Source organism: Perissodus microlepis, chromosome 15 (assembly GCF_051167445.1).
Source record: "Perissodus microlepis isolate ML-2025 ecotype Zambia chromosome 15, ASM5116744v1, whole genome shotgun sequence".
NCBI classification, from domain to species: Eukaryota; Metazoa; Chordata; class Actinopteri; order Cichliformes; family Cichlidae; genus Perissodus; species Perissodus microlepis.
Genome location: NC_140475.1, coordinates 20,001,161 through 20,015,550, shown reverse-complemented (window position 1 = coordinate 20,015,550; position 14,390 = coordinate 20,001,161). Strand labels below are relative to the sequence as shown.

General features: G+C 40.9%; 1 protein-coding gene across 17 annotated transcripts in view; it reads right to left on the bottom strand.

Moving 5' to 3' along the window:
* The window catches only part of afdna (afadin, adherens junction formation factor a), a 113,730-nt gene that overhangs the window by 22,854 nt on the left and 76,486 nt on the right, over nt 1–14,390 (bottom strand). For all 17 annotated transcript variants that reach the window (XM_084954001.1, XM_084954002.1, XM_084954012.1 and 14 more), the window contains 2 exons: nt 1,731–1,796; nt 1,569–1,642 (listed from right to left, as the gene is read on the bottom strand). In XM_084954001.1, the coding sequence (XP_084810127.1) occupies nt 1,569–1,642; nt 1,731–1,796 (140 nt within the window). The remainder of the gene's footprint in view (nt 1–1,568; nt 1,643–1,730; nt 1,797–14,390) is intronic.

Sequence of the window (14,390 nt, the reverse complement as noted above, 5' to 3'; positions counted from 1 at the left end):
AGAATGTGATTGTATAAGACTGAGACCACAGAGCGATGAGGTACTAACACGGGATGAGGACATGACTGGAAAAAATCAAAAAAAATCAAAGTACCTTTTTTGGTAAAAGAACGTGTAGACAGACAAGGTTGTATCTAACACCCAGGTGGAGCTATAGAGGTTTATTCTAAGTTATTCTAAATTATAAAATAAAAGTTTTGAGATTTTAATTTTGTACCAATTTTCTTTCAGCTTCATTGTCAATACTGTTTCAAATATTATTAAAGTTTGTTAAAAAGGAGCAAATTCTCACAAGGCGTTTCATGTTTTGCCTGAAAAGTTCCTGAAATGTTGATTGAACTTCACTAAAACACAAATTTCATATCATGTAGACATAATGGTCTTAATAAGCTTATGCACCAGAGCCTCCTGATGCTTGTTGGTCGAGCACATTGTTTTGTTTGTTTTTTTGTTGAAATGAATACATTTTGAGTGGGAAGTCTGGACAGCTCTGCAGCCCCCAGCACTGCTGTGAGTTAATAACGGGAAGAACAGGTAAAACTTCTGTTTGTATGCCAAACTGCCTTTACTATGAACCAGAGGAGGCAGGGATTATATTTGTCACTACCAGAGACACGCTTCATTCCAACTTTGGCTCCAATGCTGATGTGTCACTCAGACACGCACAGGATGCCTGCTATTATCTGTTACATGTCCCTGTGTATGGAGCTTTAACCTAATCCTATAAATAGTTGTAGGGCAGAAGCTAACTGTTTGACTAGAAGTGATTCTGGGAATGTAACATCAGCCCCTTGGCGCTGAGGAGAAAACAGGCTCCAAATCCATATTTGGAGACATCACAGCTTTACATACACATCTATGTCTGACAGAAAGGGTAAAAATCCCTTAATCTCTACTTGCTGGGAGTTGAGATTACCACGCTATGATACCATGACAAAAACTCGAAACCTAGAAAAATTAGTTAATTGCTTTAGCTGCTACCTGCATGCTAAAGCAATTAACTTAATTATCCGTTAATCCAGTTTGACTCTTTTTGTCACAATGCAGGTAATAACACTAAAAATCAAGCCTGTGCATGTCAAGCAAGAGGAATAACAGGATTAATCTGAATGGGGCGTTAGCCACCGCGTGCTCTGGTGCTGTTTCCAAAACACACACACACACACAGACGCAAACACCCTTTTTCTGCTCGAGCTGCATGTTCCAGACGTGCTGGAAAATCCGTGTGTTTACAAGGACCAACGGGATGCAACGACCTCAGGATGTCTTAACCCTGAGGTCTCCGAGATGCGGTCTTCTGAAAAGTAAATTATCATGCTGACGTGCCGCTGAATGTTTTCTGATCTTAAAATAACATTAAATGTCAGTTTCATCATCTCGTGACCATAAATGCGTCACTACAGCGCAGTAGGTGGTTAAATATATAAAAAGAAAAACACTATTTACACCCTGCTGCTTCTTTGGGGTGAATCATCATCGGATGTCATAAAATTGCAATTATAATTTGCTCGTGTGTGCTCAGGATTTCCCAAATTATTTCTGTGGATTAACAAGTACAAGTTTCTCACCTCTCTTGCGATAGGCCGACTAGACTCCGCCCATCAACACTCAACAACTGGTCACCTGCCGCCAAACGACCATCCTGTGTAAACACAAACAGACGCGCACTCACACATAATGATCACATCCTGATTCTTTCTCCCGTTTTCCGTTGTAGTTTTCATACTGACCATATCAGCTGCTCCGCCTTTGACAACAGACTTGATGTAGATGCCCAGCTTCTCCTGACCAGCACCCTGCAGAGAAAAACCAAACACAGTAAGTATAATGTTTAAAAACCTGCGGGTGAAAAAGCGAATGGTTTTCATAAGTGCTTCAGTTTTTATCGAGTAACTCGATTCATACCTAACACAAAAAGCAGACAAATACAATTACCACAATTATTTACTCTAAGTAGGAAAGCACTTTGAATGCTCAAACTGAGTAGAAAGGCCCTATACGGCTACAGACTGAGGCTGGGAGAAGATGCATTTAAGTGCCACCACAACATGTTATTAACCTGGGGTCACAGCACATGGCTGCATCTCTCTGAGCCTGATTCTGCTGATGGTTTCTTCCTTTTAAAATAGACTTTTTCCTTCCCACTGTTAGCAAGTGCTTGCTTAATTATTGGGATTTTCTGTCTAATACTCTGGAGTCCATGCACTGCAATAAAAAAATACCTTAAGGCAGGGGTCGGCAACCTGCGGCTCTTTAGTCCTTATACTGCGCCTCCATGTGGTTTGGGAAAATAAATTAGACGTATTTAGCTGAAGTGTATTTTATTTGTGTTTAGTTCCTTTTTTTTTAACTTGTAGTTCTAAATTGGAAGATTATTGTGATTTTGAAATATAAAAATAAAATTATATTTTATTATTTTTTCATCGCTCAAAATAAGCATCACACTCGCGGAAGCCGGTGTAACCGCCGAAACGCCGTGCATTTATCAAGACTTTCAGCCCCAGATAGGCCAATTATGGATCTTCGGATCCACATTATTTCCGCAGCTGTTCTCCACCGTGAACTATGTTAAAAACAAACACCGCTCACGCCTCACAGATGACAGCTCACAGTCCTGCGTAAAGATGAAAGTGACTTTGTACAGCCCCGATTTGCAGACGCTGTGCGCAGAGGTTCAGGAGCAGAAGTCCCATTGTAAACATACCACGGCAGACCCGACGATGTCTGCATGAACATGCATTTCAGCATCTCTTTATTGACCACTTTTCACACACGGTTGCTGTACGCATACAGCCGGCTGTAGCTTTTCAGCTCACAGCCCGACACATACCAACACAACAGCATAGTTAACACAGACGTTAAGGCGGTGAGGCGTGATTGCGAGTGCCGCTCAGGTGCGTCCGCCTCCCCTGCAGCGGTGCTGCAGACCACGCCCCGCAACACACATTAACCAGGTAAACTACATATTTAGGCAGAATTTTGCATTTATAGCAGCATATTGCTTTTTTTCAATTATTTTTTTAAAAGTCAGGTCAAGGCTCCAAAGGCCCAAAGGCGATATAAGGGTAGCAGCTCACAACAGTTTTTGTTTGCTACGTGGATCATTTTAGTTCAGCTGGGTCTTTCCTTTTGTTCTATTTCTTTAAGAGTTCAAAATGTGTTAATTACATAAATAAAATGTAATTTTCTCTGTAGCACTTCATGGATTTCATAAGCAACACACCTTAGTTGTTCACACAAAGCATAAAGGTAAAAAACAATATATACAGTGTTATCTTCATTTTAAATGTCAAAAAGTATTTGCGGCTCCCAGTGTTTTCTTTTGCGTGGAAACCGGGTCCAAATGGCTCTTTGGGTGTTAAAGGTTGCTGACCCCTGCCTTAAGGTGACTTTTGTTGTAAACTGGAGCTACATAAAGTAAATAAAACTGAAGAAGAAGAAGACAGTTTCATTCTCATGATGAATTCTAGACGATCAGATGCTCCCTTGATGTTGTAGCATGAGGGATAAGAATGCAAACATCTCAAGCGGTTAAAACATTTGCACAGAGCTGTACTTAATCTCATAAGTGTGTCTCCGTCCTGCCTTTTTTCAGCCTGCCTATCTTAGCCAAGAAAGTCAGGGAATTAAAACATCCATCTCAAGAAGGAACTGTTATACAGTCCAATCCTAATGTGTTGAGACAGAAACGGTGACTGAAGGTCTGGACCTGGTAGGAGTCAAGGATCAGCAGGTTTTTAAACACACGTTTAGATCTACAAGTTGATGCTGACCAGAACCAGGCTGGATTGCAAAGCTGTCATTTCCTGAACAATAGCAAGTTCACTCACATGTCAAACTGAAACTCTTCAAGACATTTACTGCAGTCAAACACACTCAAAGATGTTTCTCTCCCACACCCCACTTTCCCCTGCTTTGCTGTACGCCTGTAATATTTACAGCAAAAACAATCACATCTCTCCACAGGATTCAGCACAGATTTAGTTTGTGTCAAATCTTTTCTTTACAAAGCATAGCAACAAAGATTTTTTTTCCAAAACGAAAGAAGGGGGAGGACAAACACGTGCTAGTGTCAGTGTCAATGAGCTTCTGTCCATGTGTTCTGACTGTATGTGTAGTTTTCCTGTGAAGTGGAGAGCGCTGGCTTACTATCAAACGTATCGCTATCACACGTTTTCTTTAACATCAACGCATGTTTATCTTTGGAGTTTGTGCAACTGTTGAACCAGAAACCATAAAAATATCTCAGCAATCTTTCTTTGTAGAGATCGTGCTGTGCAAAGTATGAAACTATTTTCCACCGCCAGCACTTCAGGATTTTCTTAAGTGAGGATAAATTAAGAAATGTTCTCTTTTTCTTTTAAGAAGCAAAGAAAACATATCTGACAATCTTGCTGATAAAAGACTGGAGACAAGTCTTCATACTTTCAAGCCGGTTTAAGAAAATACAGCTTAAAGGCGACCCAAAACATCACAAGAAAGGTTCAAACGCACAACCTCCACATTAAGAATCACAGCATGACTATAAAGTCACTCATAAAACTGTGAAGTGGATTAAAAAGACTTCTAATTGCTGCCATTTGTCAGACCTGGCAACGTGGCACAGTGTGTCTGTGTGAAGCCACGTCGTATGAAAAAAAAAAAAAAAAAAAAAAAAAAAAAACAGGGGTTGCACTCAGGTTAACAGCTCTCACTGCTTGCAGGTCACTTTTATGAACTGATTCATCAGCTGTGGTTAAGAAGACAAAGACTGCAGAACAAACCACAAACACCTGGAGGAATGGAGACATTTCAACGCTAAAGTTTACTCTAAAATCAAAGGTTAATGTGTTTTCCCTCTGGCCTGTAGTGCTATTCACCCATTTAGGGCTGCACATCACCAGCCCATCTTGGCCTTCGATGAATTAGCACTCAGGTTTGTTGCAGACTATGGTGACATTATCCTCTGTTGCATGCACAGACACACAAGACAGACAAGTACTGATTTTGCTAGACTGCACTAAAGTTGAGGACTGGAGAACCCCACCATTAATCTCAACACAATTCTGCTCAGTCTTTTCAATTTTAGCTCTTCATAAGCTCAATGGTGTGGCTCTCCAAAACAGTCCCAGTTTCTCATGTAGAAACTTAGGATTTTAATGGCCCATCAATGCCGCAATGCATTACTGCACTCACAAGTTTATAAACTAAAGTGGACGTCTAAACTAAAAAGCCAACGTAAGGAGATGAAATCAAGCCCTCACATCTCTGTTGCCGTCAGAGAGAAACCAAAGCAGCCACAATGACTGCAAAACTCACAAGTCAGAGAATGAATTTGAAAAATAAAGCAAAAACAAATTTTTATTTTGCTATTTATCTGGTTTTTCTGAGGTCAGGGCTTTGCACACTGGATAAACAGGCCAGAAAAAAAGGAAATTTAATTAACTCTTTAAGCAGCGAATTGAAAATTTCTTACTTTACCATTGCCTCAATGATTACCATAAGTAGCTCATATTTCCTCGAAATTTAGCAGGTCAACCAGAGTGCCTGTTACTGAGAAGTTTGTTGACTATAAATGATTTCCTGCAGAAGGAAACAACTTCTGAGAATGTGGAGACATAAAAAAAAGAAATGTAGCTGCTTTTAAGTAACAAATGCCTTTGTGTTGCCCCGTCTTCTAAATGAGAGGAATGTATGCCAGAGCTTTCACATATTTTGCCCAAATGTGTGTGGACTGTGGATGAAAGCCTGTTATTGAAGTCTAGAGCTTATGCATGACAATCACTAGTATATTTTAAAAGTGCATAATTTTCCCCATTTTTACTCCAATGACTAGCTCATTTAAATATGCACTTAACATTGAGTGAACAGATCTGTGTTCTTGTTTCTCCAGCGCAGACCCTCAGGCCTTGAAGCCATTTGAGCCATAGGGTTTCAGCTCTCAGTGTGTGTGTGTGTGTGTGTGTGTGTGTGTGTGTGTGTGTGTGTGTGTGTGTGTGTGTGTGTGAGATAATGAGGCTGCATTCATGCAGGCACGAATTTCCTGTGACTGACATTAAGATGAGAGGAGAACAGTGAATCATTCTGACTGTCTCATGTCTGTTATACATTACAGGCGACATTAAAAGAGTGTCTGTTTCAGACGGAGCCAGGCCCTCATGCACTGATCCAGAATGAGGCCCAGAGACATTTGCGGGAATTCCCTAGATCCCTAGAGGATATCATGGTTTTTTTGTTGTTTTTTTTAAGGAAAGATAAGAGGATCCTACAGCGGGGCTCAGAAGGGCTGCATCGGCTTCAGCTCGTGTCTGATGACTCCAACTGACTACAGCAGCACGTACAGGACGCAGCACACAGACTGAGGAAGTAGTTAAGGTACAGCAGCTGAGATGTGCTACTGTGGAAGTCGATGTGTAAAGGTCAGAGATCAACTGACGAGTTGCAATGAGTGGAGGTGCAGACATTCACAAGAATGGCAGAGGCAGAAACAGTATTCACTGCAAATGTTATATTTACACTTTTATTGATGTTTATTTATAAAGCACTTTTAAAAGCAGAGCAGTTATGGACCTGGGTCGCTCCACCTGCTGCCATACTTAATCGGTCTGGTCCCAGAATACAACCAGTTGGCAACCAGTTGAGTCTCCCATTGCAAAGAGAGGTACTTTATTATTATTATTATTATTATTATTGTTGGCACTTATCTGCAAACCTGTGCGAAGGGGGATTACAGAGGGATTACACTCCAACTCAAACGCTGTTTGTTTGGAGTCAGGTGTCCTGTGCCTTGTGACTGAATGTTGGAGCCCAGGGTTGAGTGCACAACACCCGCAAGCTCTAAGTAACCTCTTGGTCACCACAACTACCTACAATCAGTCTCAAAATGTAAAAGACTTCAATGAGGATGCCATCATTTTTACTGTAGTGTGACAAACACTAAGTGCTGTCTGTTAGGAAGGCTACTTCCTATGTCATTTTTGTTTTAGTAGGTGGGCCAGTAAGCACTGGATTTCATTTTTCCAAAAATATTATTCTTAATGACAACAGCACACGTTAGCTAAGACTCTTCCATTAGCAATCACCTTTTGTTTTACTTATTTGGTGCTTGGCTTGAGCAGCAGCCTCCTGCTCCACGCTTTTGGTTCCCTTTTACATGACTACTAATAAAATCTATTAAATAAACGACTCAGTCTAAACCTCTTTCCTTGTGGTTGTTTAACTTTTTGCCTCTGAACCTAGTGAGCTGGGATGTAACAGAGTTTTATCGTGCTGTGAAGGCCTCAGACTGGAGAGGCAGGTAAAAGGTGCATACTTTGCATTTTTGGGTGGAAACCAACTTGAGTGAGTCAATAGAAACACAAACAGCAGCTAATTAACTGAGATGTTTTTTCCTTTTATGCTTCAGTGTGCTGGAAGACCTGGGAGGAGCTGGAAGTGCTGAAACCTGAAACCTCATCTAACCGTTTCAGCCTGGTCTCTAGTGTAGCTATTGAGCGCTAGACATCAGATAATATGACACATTAGAAAAGAAATTGCACCGCAGCAAAAAAAACTATAAAAGAGATCGATGTTATCCAGGTGGATTCTTTTGTATAAATAAATGAGCACTAGCTGATAAGCTTAAATCCTAATAAGAAGCTAAAAGGCAAACAAAACTCTGTTAAATGTACTGATTACAAATACGAGTCACGGTCTCTGTGTTGTGTAAACAGAAAAGACGAGCAGGCCAACTGCAAATTCACAGGCAGGTTGAAACATGCACGAGCAAATGCAAACAGCAGGTTTGTTGCAACAATTAAGTTATAAATTGTTAATTTTGAGGTGTGTTGCTTGGGCGATCGTGGCTCAAGAGTTGGGAGTTCACCTTGTAATCGGAAGGTTGCCGGTTCGAGCCCCGGCTCGGACAGTCTCGGTCGTTGTGTCCTTGGGCAACACACTTCACCTACCGCCTACTGGTGTTGGCCAGAAGGGCCAATGGCGCGATATGGCAGCCTCGCTTCTGTCAGTCTGCCCCAGGGCAGCTGTGGCTACAACTGTAGCTTGCCTCCACCAGTGTGTGAATGTGTGTGTGAATGGGTGGATGACTGGGTGTGTAAAGCGCTTTGGGGTCCCCTAGGGGGGACTAGTAAAAGCGCTATACAAATACAGGCCATTTACCATTTGTCACAAGCATTGGCAACAAATCAACACAAATTTAGTTGTATAAGAATAAAGGGTCTTCAGATATTTCAGTTATTTTATTTAGTCCTGTAACGAACCCTCGCACACCAAATAAAGCGCACCTTTAAGACATCACACCTCTATTAGAGTGAAACAACCCGAAGAAGTCTGCTCTTTTAAATATACTTCCAAATTCAACCTTTATGGAAAATCCAGCCTTTAATATTCAGCCAACTCCAAATCCTGTTGCTATGCATCACACTTCTCAGTGTAACCTACAATGAATCAATGTAATCCTGTCAGGTGCTCTTGTCTTACAAGTTCTAGCCACACAACAAACATGAGCTTGAACATCAGTGCCCCGAGGGTGGCCTTGCTGGCTCCACACTCAAAATCTCTGTGAACTCACACCTGTTAAAGAAGAAAAGCCCGTCCTCGACTCGTACAAAGAACACCAAGTATCAAAAGGAAAAGCTCTCCTCTGCCCACAATTTCATTCTTCCTGGGTGTCTAACCTGAGCTGATAACCCACTAAAAACAAAGCGTTGTCTGTTATAGAGGTAGGACTGCTGTGATATATAACAATTTCTACAGCTCATAAATGAGGTGTATTGCGCATCTGGTAAATGCAATGTATTCAAATCACCTCCTTTAATTATTTCTGCAATGAAGGTAACGTCTTTACCCAAAAATAAGGTTTTAAAAGGCTTTTGCTTCTTTCTTTGAAGTTATTCTTCTACCACCAACTTTCCTGCTGCTGAGTCCTCCAATAGATTTCTAGTCTACTCTTTAGGCACCATGTTTCTCACTTATGTCTCTGGTAATAATCACTACTCTTGAAGAGAGGAAAATAAATACGACTGAAAGTGATGTGACATTTTTCTCCTCAGCCATTCTGTGGCTGACTCACACTGAGAAACACATGAGTCACGTACGTCTGATAAACATCTGACACAAACTGCTGCTAATGCAGGCTGGCGGCATACCAAAATTACAGCTTACAGTTTGAAAGCATGTCAACCTTTCCGCAGCTTGACTGAGGTTATAAACCACTTATCCACGAGAGGAATTTATGCTCAGCTCACCCTCGCAGGTATGCTTTATCATTTTTAGGTGATTAAGTCTCTTCTCTTGCCTTCCCTGGGCAAGTACAGACTGTTCACTTGTTTGTTCCCAATTCTCTGATTTAAATTTTGTTGCGCCTGTCGGTACAGAGACATTTCTAAACCTTTGCGATTGTTAAATAAATACAAAAATGCTGACTTCAACAGGTTTATAGTAGGTGAACCCACAAGCCAAGTTGATGGCTGATCTCTTACCCCTGTATTAAACAGAGACAGTGATGGAAGATGGGAAAGTAGTGAAATAGAAGGTCAAATCTGCAGGTCAGAGCACCCTGGTAACTCAAAAACTGTTCAAGGATTTTGCTCTGTCCATCTCAGATTATCCTATGTATATCTACGAAGTTCAGGGTCTCAAATAATGGTGAGATGCATATATTTCAGCTCCAGAAAAGTATTTTATTGCTGCCGGAAGTAGGGTGTGCTTTTTGGTGCAATTTGGTGCATAATGGACAAAATCAGACGATGACTGCAAATTGTATCAACTAGTGCCTGTACCTGCAAAACTCAGAAATTTAAAAAAAAAGAAGAAAAAAAAAGAACAAGTCCTGGACTGATCAGCTGACAGATAGAAAGATGGGTGGATGGATTGACTGACTGATTCACTGACAGATATATGGATGGAGGGATCAGCTAGCAGACGGGTGGATGGACGAACGGACTGGCTGACAGACGGATGGATGGAAAGATAAAGGGATGAATCGGCTGACGGATAGAAAGATGATCGGATTGATTGACTGACTGATTGACTGACAGGAGGATGCATGGATGGCTCCGCTGTTAGCCTGATGGATGGAAAGACCGATAAATGGATGGATCAGCTGAAGGATGGATGAATTATTTTCCAGTGATTTTGCAGAAGGATAAAATGGAGTTTGGGGCCTGAATACATCACGTGGTAAATGCAGAAGCTGTAGTAACCAAACTAAAGATTTACCAAAAAAATATTTTATTTTATTTATGTATTTATTTTTTGTTTTTAATCCAACAGACCACGTACGGCACTAGAAATAAATGCAATTCAATTTTTTAAAAAAGCAAAATACTGAAATAAGACCAAAACTACAAAAATGTAAACAAAATAAGCAAAAGACAAACAATGAAAAAGCCCAGCCTTTTACAAGCATGCCTCAGTTTTTCCCCACACAGATGTGCCAAAATGTGACTACATAGACTTCATAACGAGCGCCAAGGTGAACAAACGCTCTTTCCACACCTCGTAAACACCTCCTGCCCAACAGGAAAGCGAATGCATGTGTGTGTGCGTGCGGTACATCCTTTCATTGTTCCAGCCCTTAGAGGGGGGGACGCTCTCATGCTATTGTTACACTTCCAATACGCTTCTATCAGCTAACAAACAAACACACACAACTAAAGCTTCAAACACTGCAGAAACAGACTCAATCCTCCTCCTTTTCAGTTTATAGCTCATTTCTCAAGCCGCATAACTCTGGTTTGAGTGCCAAACTTTTAACTGTTTAAACCTCTATTCCCTGTCTGTCTGCAAGTGCACACAAAAGGCAAAACATTTGAAAGAAAAAAAAATTATAAATTAGTTTCCTAGTAATGTAGGGATAACAACGTATCATCAGCATGAGCTTAAATCTTAGTTTTTAATGTTAGTCTCACACGTCTCCAGAATGTATATTTCAACTTTCCATCCAAAATACCACACATTTTTTTTGAATCACACCTCTGGTTTTGAGCCCCAATGTTAACTGTGTGAGTGTCTGAACTTTTAGACCGAAGTGTAACAGCTGCAGGCTCCGCCCCTTTCAGAAGAAGGTATGAGTGACGGCCAGAAGTTGCCAATGAGAGCACAGTAGCTCACCTGCTGCCAAAACAGACCTGAATGAGACACTTTCTGGCTTTTAACTTCAGATTTCTTGTAAAATTGTAATAGTAGAGTTCATCAGAGAACATCATGGTTCCAAAAGTCAGCGTTGCAGGGCAGCTGCTTGGTAAACGGTCCGAGTGTGTTAGCTGTTTTGATGGTAGTTAAGGGCCTGCATTGACAAAATAATTCGGTCATTCAGTTATCTGAAAACAGGAAATTTTAAATCAACTCGGACTGAACCACAAAACCCCTGAGGAGGATTGTGAACAAATTCTATAACCTCCACTATTTAATCATTTTTAATATACCCGTACACATTTAATTATTGAAAATTGAGACATTTCCTGATAAGCGTTAACCAAGCTCAACTTTAACAGTTGATGGGATGTATCAACCAAAGCAGTATAAATGACCAGAATTTTTGACTGGAGATTGGAAAAGCTCTCCTGTATCAAACACTGTCCTGTCTCTGGGAATCCTCAATTACGACACAACACAAACATTATCTGGTGTTTTTAAATCTGTACAGAGAGGATGTTCTGTTCCTTTCTTTCGCTGATAAAGGAGTAAACACACCAACGGACAACAAGAGGACGGCGAAGAGGAGGAGGGGAGCGAGTGTTTCCTCAACTGCAGCTGGGAGCTGCCCGGAGGGAAGACAAACACAATACAATAAAACACACGTGTGTGGGTTTGACTGATGTAGTATTTTTAAGGATGCTAATCTGCTCTCCACACGTTTGTTCCACAGAGACAAAGGGCTCCAACAAAATGACCAACATGTAAAGGTTGAGAGTTCAAATAGAGCAATCACTGATTCGACATACAGATTTTATGAGCTAATATTCCCATTTTACACCAGAATTCTTATCTAACATTTAAACTGAGCTGAACTGTCAGACCCCCTCCCCTCCACACCACACAAAAAAGAAATTCAAGTCTAATAAAATATTTTAAATTTATGGAGATTTCTGCAAAATTCTTCTTTTAGAGTCTACATTTTAAATCAGGCCACAAATTTAAATCTGGCTGAAGAGCACTTTACCCTTTTCTTTTTCCCTTCTATTAAAAACAAAAACACCAGGGGGTTTTGTTTAACCAGTGACAGAACGGCACTGACAGCAAACGGTCAAGAGTGATGGACCAGCAGGCCATTGCACTCGATAAATCCAGGAATATTCAACCAGCTGCTTCACAAGCATGTGCTTCTAAATAAACACTAAATACTCATGGACTACTCATGTCCATCTAAAAGATTGTTACCAGCACAAAAGGAAAAAGAAAACTTCCTCCCTCACGTACATTATGATGGTATTTAATTTACTGAAGTACACCTATTTTTTTTTTTTGTATATCAAACAGTGAGATTTGAGCCAGGAAAAACCCCAATAAGGTCAACATTTTAGCAGAGCGAGTCTATCGTACATGAAACGCAACAGTCTTAATCGGGTTTACATGGATGCAAACTTACAGACCACCTTTCAAACCTTTTTTTTTTTTTAAATTTATAATAACATCAAAGAGAGCAGACAGAAACAGTCTCTTTGCCTTTAAAAGACACAAATGACATAAAAAGAGCAGTTACCTGGTCTTTCCTGCCCACCACAGAAAACCACATGTTGCAGCTGCTTGTTATCCAGACCAGTTCACACTGGGGACATCCACAGCGGAGGACACACACACCCGCACCAACTGCACACACCTGTTTTTTCCTTCTTTCTTCTTCTTTTTTTTTTTTTTTTTTTTTAATTATTTTTTTTTTTAAATCCCAGAGAACGATTCAACCTGCTAACATGAACCGACAAGTCTAAAACCTCCCAGCAATTACACAGACTGAGCGTAATCCATTGAGCTGAACTTTTAAAATCACTGTTTACAGACAGAAATGCGGGATAAAAAAGTTCCTCAAAGACGTGCAGGAATCTTTCCGCTCTTCATCGTCAAAGGTTTGACCGGGAAAAAGAATAAATCTTAATATAGAAAAAGTGTTATAATAAAAATGTTTAAAAGTTGCCCAACAGTCCAGTGTGTGTTGCAGTAAATTCTTCAAATGTTCCCAAGAGCTCCCAAATTCCTCCACGGCGTCCTAATTGCAGAGTGTTTGTTAAGAAATAGCAAATTCAGACAGCGGTCCAGAGGTGAAGTGTCGGCTGGGACGCCAGCTGGTCGGACTGAGGTGGAGCGCTGCTTCAGCTCCACCAGGCAAATACCACACACGCGCACACAGACACACACACACACACACACACTCAGAGTTATATAATAGGACAGAGCTCAGCCCAGTTTACCGTGAATTTAGGCATCTGTTTGACAAAATTCACTCTACCTGCCTTTCCCATCCCACATACACACTTCTCTGCCACTCTCTCAAACATCCACACAGCTCTGAAAATAAACAGAGCAAGGAGGTTTCCTCAGCACATCCTTCCTTCCCACTCTTCCCATCCACACACAGAGTCAGACTGCACACACACAGGAAAGCTCTCGCCTTAAGCAGGAAACTTTCTCCAATAAAAAGAAAGAAAGAAAATCATTATGTTTTGTACAGAGAGCAAACCATAGTAGTCTTATCTACTCATGTCCTCTTGCATGGATGTATACTGGTTTGATACTGCTGTTCTGTACAAGATAAGCTACAGTACACCGAGGAACCCAGTTAGGGGGAAATCTTGGTGATGGAACGGCCTTAATGTAGAATTATGTAACTGTCTGGCCTGAAAGTGAAGGGTTGCCCCTGAAGGAAACTTGTTAGTCAAACTGGACACCCAACTGTGTCTCACTTCTCTTTGCCATTTCAAATTATAATCAAAGCCATGTCGGACACTGTTGGGGGCTCTGAGGTACATGCTGTGCACGGGTTCATGTTTGGCTTGCAGCTCAAAAAAAGTCAGAAAACTTTTTAAATTCGAGAAAGAGAGCCAGTGAGTTGATTTCTTACTAACATTAGGAAAGATACAGGGTAGCGAAGCCTTTTCTTGTTGCTATGAGACACTCAGGATGAGTCGCCTGATGATGGCTGTGACATGTAAGATTAGAGGGAACCAGTGGAGACGAGACTGGACTGGAAGATGATGTCAGTTGAATATACTCCACGTTTCACATTACAGCCACCCTGTGATGTGCGGTGAGCTTATATAAACTATTTTGGAAGCAGACTTAACATTTTAATTGTTTTCAACTTCAAGTTGTGCAACTGTGTTTTTCCTGGACTTGAATGAAATGTTTTGCGTTTAGAAGTGTTTTTGTTTAAATTTTCAGTTCATCTGAAGTAGCTCGGTGTCACGGTCATTACA